This window comes from Gigantopelta aegis, chromosome 4, assembly GCF_016097555.1.
Source record: "Gigantopelta aegis isolate Gae_Host chromosome 4, Gae_host_genome, whole genome shotgun sequence".
Lineage (NCBI taxonomy): Eukaryota > Metazoa > Mollusca > Gastropoda > Neomphalida > Peltospiridae > Gigantopelta > Gigantopelta aegis.
Window position 1 is genome coordinate 106,909,866 of NC_054702.1, and position 12,012 is coordinate 106,921,877.

Here is a 12,012-nt window from a genome sequence, read left to right on the forward strand (position 1 = left end):
ATGGTATTCTTGCAGTCCAATGTATTACCTTTGTAAATGCCAATTCAATATCATCACCTATTAATTTTATCAGTGGGAACACTAACCCACCCTTTCTTACTTTGGAAACAATTCCTGATTACAATCAGAGGCTGTGCCCGCAGTAAATGTGTTTGAACCCTCTGGCTATAAGTACAATGTACTTTAATACCCATCTACCAAACAAACACGTCTATACCCTACTGACGACAACTGAAAAGAGGTGGGGGTGGGGTGTGGTGGAGGCAATACACAATCAATATGTACCAGTCATCATCATTAATAATTAGTAATTTGGTATTAGGACCACCACACCATTAACACTACTTCTAATCAGTCCCATGGACGGTTGTAATTCTTGAGTTTCAATTGTACTGTAATGAACTAGAATAACCTCTACTGTAGATCATTGCATGATTAATCAGTTTTAGTTTAAAGTTGAACTGAGTAAATATTATTACAAGGTAAACATGTTGTTGACAATTCTTACAGAGCACAGAAAATTTCACCCCCATTTTTTAGCATTAAGAAACCTGCCATTTGTAAGAATTATTTAAACAGAAATCATCTACTCTGTCCTGACAGAAAAGCTACAAATAGAATCGGTAAGTGCAGAGCGACTAATCCACCCAGGCAACTGCATCTTAGATATTCTCAGACAATATCCTGGGGACCAATACAGCTAATGTACCCTGGCATATACACGACTGGCCCATTTGATTCCCATTACCAACAGCTATGTCTGGGAATAACAAGGTTAGAATCTGTATCATGCTGTTCCTATTTCCAACAGCTGAACATGTATCTGGGGGATGACAAGGTTAATATCTGTATCATGCTGTTCCTATTTTCAACAGCCGTACATGTATCTGGAGGATAACAATGTTAATATCTGTATCATGCTGTTCCTATTTCCAACAGCCGAACATGTATCTGGAGGATAACAAGGTTAATATTTGGCCCATGCTGTTCCTATTTCCAACAGCCGTACATTCCCTCCTTTAATATTTCTTCTCACAATTGTATGTTAAAGGTAGTGGAGGTAATTCTACCCTTCCAATATATATGAGGAGCACAGAGTTCTTCCTTATTATGACACATCCAAGTAGCAAGGCTAATCAACTGGGAATCTTTATGACAGTGTACGAAGAATGCCAAAGTTAATCTGTCTAGGAACAAAATGCCACCATTTGGCACTTTGCAAGGGTGTGCAAATACCAAAGGTGAATGTGTTATTTGACTGTGTACAGCCACATAAGACCAGTGTGTACTTGACGACTATTTGACCAGCTTCACTGTCTGCTACAGAATATACTGACAGAAAGAAATAAGGGAACACTTTGTAATGTAAACTGTAAGTCTTTCTGTTCTTTTTTTTAAATGCCAACAAACAAGTAACACAGAGACATAATATTTTTAAGACATTACAAACATGGATGATGATGAAGAAATAAATGGTAAAGTATTTCCATTTTGGTATGGTATGCAATGCATGCTGGGTAATCATCCCTCATGTGGGATCATACACTCATAACAGTAACTGTGAAGTGGGTGAAACTCTGTGTATGTGGCGTCACTGGCATGAAAAACCCCCACCACTGCCTCAGGTGGGATACGAACCCAGTACCTACCAGCCTCAAGTCCAATGGCAGAACCACTACACCACTGAGGCCGGTTGTAAATTAAGTCTTAATTAATTACTGGTGTAGTAATATACATATGTAATCTAAACATGTAGTGTGCGGCTAAATATCAGTACTGTGGGAATGATTGCCAGTCATTATGGTTAATTTGCAGAAACTATGGATGAGGGTTTTACTTGCTGTCATTATAATTTACTGTTAATATTTACACGATCCTTATTTATTTCCATCAGTATATAGTAACAGAATCACTGAAAGACCAGTTTACCACAATATTACCATTAAATCACACAAAATAAAATAAAATAACAAAAATAATAATAAAATAAAAGACCACCCAACCCACACCACATAAAACCCCTACCAACCCCACTCAACCAACAAATAAATAAAAATCAATACATTTCCTAATAATAGATCTAATGGTGAATTGTGGGCGGATGGTAATAAATATGAATGTAGGGCAATTGCTCACCGGACAATACCTCACCGGACAGTACCTCACCGGACAGTACCTCACCGGACAATACCTCACTGGACAATTGCTCAGCAATAAAGTGAGAAATAGGACAATTGCTCACCTTTAGGTACTGAACTTGTTTAAAATATAGCTGATTTAGAATTAATTTGTTATTTTATTTAAAGGTGTTTAATTCACATTTCTATGCTGAACTGATATGCTGAACTTGTTTAAAATATAGCTGATTTAGAATTAATTTTGTTATTTTATTTAAAGGTGTTTAATAAACTGAGGTTACCATACCCACTGATAATATCAGAGATTCCCACTCCCACCCAACCATTTACACAAACATACCATAACCTAAAATAAATTTTACTGATAAAAAAAATCAGCAATTGTGGTGAGCAATTGTCCGTACTCCAATAAATATATATAATTAAATTTTCTTTGTGTCTATACACTTTATGGCAATCCGATTGGTCCAGAGGTGCTTACTTTTTTTTTTTTCATATCTCAATGAACTGAAAAAAATTAAGCCACGCCTGCTACCTCCCACATTGACTCGCACTACTTTTGTGCCACAAGCTGGATTATTCAGGCAACCATATTTAGATATTTTGAAGAAAACACATGTGAAAGCTACAAAAGCAATAAAAAAATGTATACAATAAATTAATGGAAAATGCTATAGCAGAGTAGACATGTAGATCTATACGCATTGATTTAAAACAAAACAAAAAACCCTTTGCTAATCATGAAATGAGACTCCGTCGGTGGCCAAAGAAATCATGTAGGAAACTTCATGCCTGTAACTTACTTGTAAGCGATGTTCTACAGCTGTGGCCGAAAATTAAATGGTTCCACCGACAGCATAAATGTTAGACACATTCCCTTCATTCACTTTCATAAAATATAAACTAAACACGAATAGGACAATTCCTTCCAATTTAACTAAATGATCTGTAAAAATGCACGGCAGCTAGAGGAAATGGCATCGCTTATCAAAATTATGTCATTTACCAAATGATGTCATTTACAAAATATCACCTGATTCAAATAATAGTGAATGAACGTTTGCATTCTTATGCGACATATGTATCAATGAAGTTTACAAAAACAATACTACAGGCGTATTTAAAGTTAAACAAAATAAATTCAATTATGTATTGTTAAAGTATGCATATAAATTTAATTATAACATTTGACCGCAATTATTTTTTGGTTCATGCAAGTATGAACCGAAAAAATGATATGCACACTTTTGTATGACCCTTTACGCGTAGTCATACAGTGTGCACATCGGGTTTTTTTGTTCATACTTGCATGAACCAAAAAATAATTGCGGTCAATTCTTAAATGTTATGGTTAAAACAAATAATGGAAAGCTGCACCTTCTTAATCAGGTGTGTGTGAGGTTGAACTTGAAACAATTTTTTTCTTTAAATTCATGAGGGCAAATGGGATATGGGTGGAATGCAGAAAGGGACTTGTCATCTCCACTAGCCTCAACAGCCATGAACAATGGATGATACATACTACTATATATCATAACTAACAGAAGGACCTACAGCTCATGAAATTATAAGACTATAATAAAAAAAAATCATACAAATGCAGTGCTGTAACGTGGATTCTTCGATGTACACTAAAAAAATCTTTTAGTAGTAGTAATACAATACCACTGTATGACACCCAATTAATAGCCGATATATTTTTGTTCTGGGATGTCATTAAACATTAATTCATTCATTCATACAATGGCAGGGGCGGCATGTAGCCCAGTGGTAAAGCAATCGCTCGATGCGCGGTCGGTCTGGGATCGATCCCCGATGGCGGGCCCATTGGGTATTTCTCGTTCCAGACAGTACACCATGACTGGTATATCAAAGACCGTGGTATGTACTACCCTGTCTGTGGGATGGTGCATATAAAAGATCCCTTGCTGCTAATCGAAAAGAGTAGCCCATGAAGTGGCAACAGCGGGTTTCCTCTCAAAACTCTGTGTGGTCTTTAACCATGTGTCTGACGCCATATAACCGTAATATAAAATGTGTTGAGTGCGTCGTTAAATAAAACATTTCTTTCTTTTTTCTTTCTATCCTGACAAACAACATGTATTTTTCCTGAATCAACAGTGATTCAACTTAAGTACGGTATATGAAAAATGGAATTTATTTTTCACAACCATGTGGATTATGAATGTAAATAATCTCACAACATCCAATTTTCCTGGAAAACATTAAAAAAAACCGCACCATTATTTTTCCATGTTTACTGATTTGATGGATGGCTATACTGCTTTATTGAGAAATGCCACCATTAATAGGAATTGATTTGGTATTACGCAAACTAGAGCAATATCCTGCATGAGGTCATAACTCACAGACTGTGCAGTTTAATTACTACAGGCTTTTACGTCGGTAAGTGATTGACCTTTATGTCATGGCCGTCTTACAGCTATCTCAGATTAGAAAACGGTTTAAGTATCAGTGAAGCCAAAAATAAGCAAAACCTTTAAATCCTTAAAATATGTCAGTAAAAGAAAAAGGTCTAAAGAAATATGAGACAAAAGAGTGCAAAGAAAATGTTGAAAAGTGCTAATGAACCGACTTGAAATGAATGATGATTAATACCTGTCTGAATGAAAGACAAATTGAAACAGTGAATGAATGATGAGTAAGACCAGTCTGAATGTAAGACAAATTGAAACAGTGAATGAAATAAAAGAAAGAAGCATTTTATTTAACGACGCACTCAACACATTTTATTTATGGTTATATGGCATCAGACATATGGTTAAGGACCACACAGATTTATTTTTTTAGAGGAAACCCGCTGTCGCCACATAGGCTACTCTTTTACGACAGGCAGCAAGGGATCTTTTATTTGCGCTTCCCACAGGCAAGATAGCACAAACCATGGCCTTTGTTGAACCAGTTATGGATCACTGGTCGGTGCAAGTGGTTTACACCTACCCATTGAGCCTTGCGGAGTACTCACTCAGGGTTTGGAGTCGATATCTGGGTTAAAAATCCCATGCCTCGACTGGGATCTGAACCCAGTACCTACCAGCCTGTAGACTGATGGCCTGCCACGACGCCACCGAGGCCGGTACATTGAATGAATGATGATTAATACCAGTCTGAATGAAAGACAAATTGAAACAGTGAATGAATGATGAGTAAGACCAGTCTGAATGTAAAACAAATTGAAACAGTGAATGAATGATGAGTAATACCAGTCTGAATGTAAGACAAATTGAAACAGTGAATGAATGATGAGTAATACCAGTCTAAATGTAAGACAAATTGAAACAGTGAATGAATGATGCATAAGCCCAGTCTACATGTAAGACAAATTGAAACAGTGAATGAATGATGCATAAGCCCAGTCTACATGTAAGACAAATTGAAACAGTGAATGAATGATGCATAAGACCAGTCTACATGTAAGACAAATTGAAACAGTGAATGAATGATGCATAAGCCCAGTCTACATGTAAGACAAATTGAAACAGTGAATGAATGATGAGTAACACCAGTCTGAATGTAAGACAAATTGAAACAGTGAATGAATGATGAGTAATACCAGTCTAAATGTAAGACAAATTGAAACAGTGAATGAATGTAAGACAAATTGAAACAGTGAATGAATGATGCATAAGCCCAGTCTACATGTAAGACAAATTGAAACAGTGAATGAATGATGCATAAGCCCAGTCTACATGTAAGACAAATTGAAACAGTGAATGAATGATGCGTAAGCCCAGTCTACATGTAAGACAAATTGAAACAGTGAATGAATGATGCATAAGACCAGTCTACATGTAAGACAAATTGAAACAGTGAATGAATGATGCATAAGCCCAGTCTGAATGTAAGACAAATTGAAACAGTGAATGAATGATGAGTAATACCAGTCTAAATGTAAGACAAATTGAAACAGTGAATGAATGTAAGACAAATTGAAACAGTGAATGAATGATGCATAAGCCCAGTCTACATGTAAGACAAATTGAAACAGTGAATGAATGATGAGTAATACCAGTCTGAATGTAAGACAAATTGAAACAGTGAATGAATGTAAGACAAATTGAAACAGTGAATGAATGATGCATAAGCCCAGTCTACATGTAAGACAAATTGAAACAGTGAATGAATGATGCATAAGCCCAGTCTGAATGTAAGACAAATTTAAACATTGAATGAATGATGAGTAATACCAGTCTGAATGTAAGACAAATTGAAACAGTGAATGAATGTAAGACAAATTGAAACAGTGAATGAATGATGCATAAGCCCAGTCTACATGTAAGACAAATTGAAACAGTGAATGAATGATGCATAAGCCCAGTCTGAATGTAAGACAAATTTAAACATTGAATGAATGATGAGTAATACCAGTCTGAATGTAAGACAAATTGAAACAGTGAATGAATGTAAGACAAATTGAAACAGTGAATGAATGATGCATAAGCCCAGTCTACATGTAAGACAAATTGAAATAGTGAATGAATGATGCATAAGCCCAGTCTACATGTAAGACAAATTGAAACAGTGAATGAATGACACATAAGCCCAGTCTGCATGTAAGACAAATTGAAACAGTGAATGAATGTAAGACAAACTGAAACAGTGAATGACTGGTAAGACCAGGATATTTTATATTTTGTACTACACTGAATTGCAAAATATTCCAGGAATATTTCTATGAGTAGATTTTGAAAATGCAAATAGACTCATTGCACGGCTATATATACACATAAACCCTGGATTTGTTTTGGATTTGCAGCAGATATTAAACACTGTAATAGATATTAAACCATGTTATAGTTAATGATAAAATGTCTTCATCATTTAATATATATTGCGGTTGTAGGCAAGGTGACCCATTATCTCCATATACATTTCTTCTCTTTGTAGAAATTCTTAAAGAACTTGTATATAAAAATAATCAAATTGTGCATGTGGGGTGGGGTTATCGTGGGGTGGTAGACTGGGTGGGAGCCGATTGTTTTTGTAGAAAGAATTTTTTTAATACAATACTTGACCTAGGCCACATACTGAGTGTATATGTATAAAATAGAAATCACACTACAGATACATATACACTCACACCCACACACAAACCACCCACCCACTTGAAAAGTAACCAGTATGCACCCATGGATAGCAGCCATGTTTATAGGGAGGGCGAGTGCTATGATGCGTTTCCATAAATATTTGGATTTGCAGAAGTTTTAATCTTAGATTTTTTGACAAACAAGATTCAAACATGCCTTTTGTGGACACAACCTCTGTCTTTGCCAGAGAGTTCTGTACATAACAGGCTACTGATAAAGCAAAACAGTATCTTTTATATGCATGCACTTTCCCATAGAAAGGAGTACAACTCACAGTCTTTGGTATACGATCTGCGTGGCACTATTTGGGACAGGAAAGCCCATACTCCACCGAGAGAAAGAAGAATAAGTCTCAATTTTCATTTGTTTGGTTATAAATGTGAGACAAACTGATGAAAGACATACTTGATAAACTCTCCGTATTCATCCCATTTGATTTTTTCCTCATGGTATGGGTACATTGGATGAGATTTCTTCGCTTGCTTAAAAAATCCTGTTCGACTTTTACCCTGCAAATAGAATAAATTTCAAATATGTTTTATAAAATATTCACCCAAAAACATTAAAAGCTATTCATGTTAAGAAATATATCTTTATAAAACATAATCAAATTAAAATGTAAAATTTACACCATCTAACAGACATGGTTGAGTGCCATCTACAATTGCATAACTTGAAAAGAAATGAAAAAGATTATTTTTTTAATGACACCTCAGCACATTTTAATGGCTATTTGGTGTCTAAAATGTGGAACCATTGATCAATGTACTCTATAGTCATGTCATTAAAAAAAAAAACCCCAAAAAAACTTCTACAAAAAATCAGCAACAAATCTTATACATGCACTTTCCTATAGACAGGGCAGTATGTACCACAACCGTTGATGTACCAGTCGTAGGGCACTGATTGGGATGAGAAAAACCTCTGAATCCACCAAGAGCAATCAAATATTTGATCCATTACACCTCAAGTTCAAGACTTCCACCATTGAGCTATATCCTGCACATTTGCATAACATGCCAGATCCAGGGTTACATTTTACCACGGAGGTTGCTATTGTTACCTGCTGTTATTCCCCAAAACCTGGATGCTGTCGATGGCAAGAAAAATGCTGTGGTTCCCTACCTGTTTAGCCACCTTCCCACACATCCCATATTGCATATATATCCTTCATTGCAAAAAATAATAAACATTTCCGAAAGTAATGATGGTCTGGCAAAATAATTTGCAAAAGTTTTGTATAGATCTCGATTTTTAGTAACCAAACATGCTTGAAACCAGTCTTGCCTTCGTGCCCTTCCAACTTGGCCTGGTTCCATAATTTATGTTATTAAACCGAAAGCAACACTTGCTGCTCCCCTCCCCCTCCAAGGATATTAAAATTGGAACCCTACCAGTGTTCGAAATAAGCACTTGTCTGTTTGTCCTGACAAGTGCAAATCTATTCAGACAAGCAAAATGTGCCTCGGTGGTTGTCCAATGGACAAGTAAAATATTCAGTGGAGTTTCATTTTGAGCAATCAAAAACATCATCCTAGTGCTTGAATGAAACAAACCATTTATTTGGACAAGTGAAAATATTGGTACACAAGTAGATTTTTAGATGTATTTGTCACTGCCTACAGATGCCTATGTAAGTGAATTTCATCAAGCACCTGAGATCCTGGAAACTGAATGATCCAGCATGACAACAGGCTTTGAAATGTTACGGAAACATTTTCATTTCTAAGCCATGTGTTTTAACAATGTCATGAAATGAATAATGCTAGCATATGGATACATCACTGCCATGATGTGATGATAAATGGGTCATTCTTTATTCCAGAGAGTCTAAAAATAAACAACTAATATCCATGCACAGTTTCATTTTCGGTCAGAATAGTTTGACATTTTCTGTGAAAGAAAAAAAAAACGATTACAAGAGACCCAAGTGCACCGATATAAAACATATTTTTTTTTGGCTCTAATATGGAACTCTGTTCAATCAAAATGTCTTGGTCCTTTGGCAGAACTCAAGATGTATTAGCAATCAAAGGCTATAGTTACAATTATTAAAATTTGGAATAGGCCTGAAAAACAGTGTATTGTTACATACAACAGAATCTGGTTGCTAATCAAAAGCAACGAGTTATTTTCCACTTCAACAAGTACTCTACATATTGGTACATGTGCACTTACTGTTTGCTGTGCAATATTTTAATGTGGTGTCCAAAATCAGTGTCAAACAGGCGACATAAAGAACCAAGCAGTACAGACGTTGGTAATGGTGGTACTTAATTAACTTTGTGCAGAAGAGATGACTTGTAGCAATAGTTGCATGAATGAAGTCTGCCAACATCTGGAAGTCTTTGATTTCAGCAAACACAATAACACCTAATTTTATTTTAGGCAAACTGTTCATTGAAAGCACAAACATTAAATATATCTTGTAATTTGTGTCCTTCTTTTTTTAAAAAGCTAATTTTAACAAAATGTTAGCACCTTTAAAAACACTGTACTTGTACTTTTAAAATAAATTAAATGTCATGACATAGGATACATTATACATTAACTTTTATAGCATACCTCACACACGTGGGTGAAGTGAGCCAAAAGTTTGCTTTGACCAGTTTGACTTCGCTGTGCCAGTCACTGTACGTAAGGTGAAATCGGTGTTGCCTTTTAAAAATAGTGACGACTTGCATTGTACACATTGAGGAATTGATAGATAATAATTAAGTGTTAAGTGTCTGAGAGTTCAAAGCGACACTGGTTCCACAAAATCATGCGACAGGCTCACAGATAGGCAGTTTAGCTCACACTGATTTATTAATCATCGGCTATTGGATGTCAAACATATGGTAATTTTGACACAGTCAGAGAAGAAACCCGCTACCATTTTTTCATTAGTAGCAAGGGATCTTTTATATGCACCATCCCAGACAGGATAGCACATACCACAGCCTTTGATATACCAGTTGTGCTGCACTGGCTGAAACGAGAAATTGCCCAATGGGCCCACCGACGGGGATTGATCTCAAACTGACCACACATCAAGCGAGCGCTTCATCAGTAGGCCTATACGTGCTACTGACTACTGAAATATATACCTATAATTCTATTATTAGGCGTGTGTGCTGGAAATTGTACAAGGGTGTAGATTTCTGATCTAGACTGGCGAGCAAATATTTTGTGTCATGCTCCACCAGAAAATACACTGAAAAATAATATTTGTTTGGAGCAGCACACTTCAACGTGAAAAAACAAATGTGGGGAGTGATTAACTAGTTTCACGCAGACTTCCTCATACTGAATAAATTCAACATACAAACAAAGATGTGAAAATTATAAAATAATAATGGCAAACATGTCCTAGCAGTCTCATGCTACAAGCGGCCACCTGTATTCAGCGGTCTCATGCTACAAGCGGCCACCTGTATTCAGCGGTCTCATGCTACAAGCGGCCACCTGTATTCAGCGGTCTCATGCTACAAGCGGCCACCTGTATTCAGCGGTCTCATGCTACAAGCGGCCACCTGTATTCAGCGGTCTCATGCTACAAGCGGCCACCTGTATTCAGCGGTCTCATGCTACAAGCGGCCACCTGTATTCAGCGGTCTCATGCTACAAGCGGCCACCTGTATTCAGCGGTCTCATGCTACAAGCGGCCACCTGTATTCTGCGGTCTCATGCTACAAGCGGCCACCTGTATTCAGCGGTCTCATGCTACAAGTGCCCACTTTTTCCCGACCAAATGATTTTAAAATGCACTCCCAAGTCACTGAAATGCTGGTGTTAAGCGGCCACTGTAATTTCTATTATTATTATTTTCACACCTTCACAGTACCTAGTACCTAGACTGTGTACTGCATTTAATTGCCTCTGGGTAATCTAAGCTTGACCTTGGTAGATTAATCTATCAGGACAATGCTCTGCATGGAGTAGTAATTAAATGAAAAGAGACAACAAACTTGTGAGACAGTGAATTCCAAATAGTTAAATTAGTTGCATTCTATTATTTATGAAGAAAAAAAAGGTGGCGATATGTGGAAAGGTGATTTTCTGAAAACTCAAAAGAACATATCCATCAATTAGCAGTACAGACGGTATATATATATATATATATATATATATATATACATATAAACAAATAAATTACAGACTGTAAAAGTTACACTTGTATTCATCGGCCACTTGTCTTAAGCGGTCACTTTTGACAACCTCTTTGTGTGGCCACTTAAGACAAGTTTGACTGTATTGGGGTAATATAACTTCTTTTTGTGTATTTTTTTTTTGTCTCCTTCATGTTAAAAATGTCGGCCTCTCAAAAGTTTGAGAGAGATGTGACTTCGCTCTATGATTTTGACCTTGCACGAGGCCTGTTATAGTGGATGTAGTTTAACAAAACAAACTGTTTTAAAAATAAAAAGCAGTTAAATATTATTTTAATCCCTATAAACACTATTTTTCCTACCCACATTCAACTAATACCAAGAGTACAAAAAATAATATGCTTTATTAAATCTTGAAGATTTTGCACATCCAGGCAAAAGATCTTTTGCTCTTGCAGTTGCATGTTATATTTTTAAAGGTCCAAGCAGTGAGTATAAACAGGCATTGAGAGTACTGCTAAAGCAATACATGCCCCCTACCAGCCCCAACAACTTTTCATATCTCCTAAATTCAAGGGCCATAACTGTGAAAAATTGATAAACTGCCATGAAAGTTAAACTTGATTTGTAACAGAACATGAAAAATCTATATACAAAATTTCAGCTCAATATCTC

General features: G+C 36.3%; 1 protein-coding gene across 3 annotated transcripts in view; it reads right to left on the reverse strand.

The window, feature by feature from the left end:
* LOC121371686 (cleavage and polyadenylation specificity factor subunit 2-like) overlaps nt 1-12,012 on the reverse strand; it is a 224,884-nt gene that overhangs the window by 38,467 nt on the left and 174,405 nt on the right. For all 3 annotated transcript variants that reach the window (XM_041497758.1, XM_041497760.1, XM_041497761.1), the window contains exon 13: nt 7,652-7,755. In XM_041497758.1, coding sequence (XP_041353692.1) covers nt 7,652-7,755 — 104 coding nt within the window. The remainder of the gene's footprint in view (nt 1-7,651; nt 7,756-12,012) is intronic.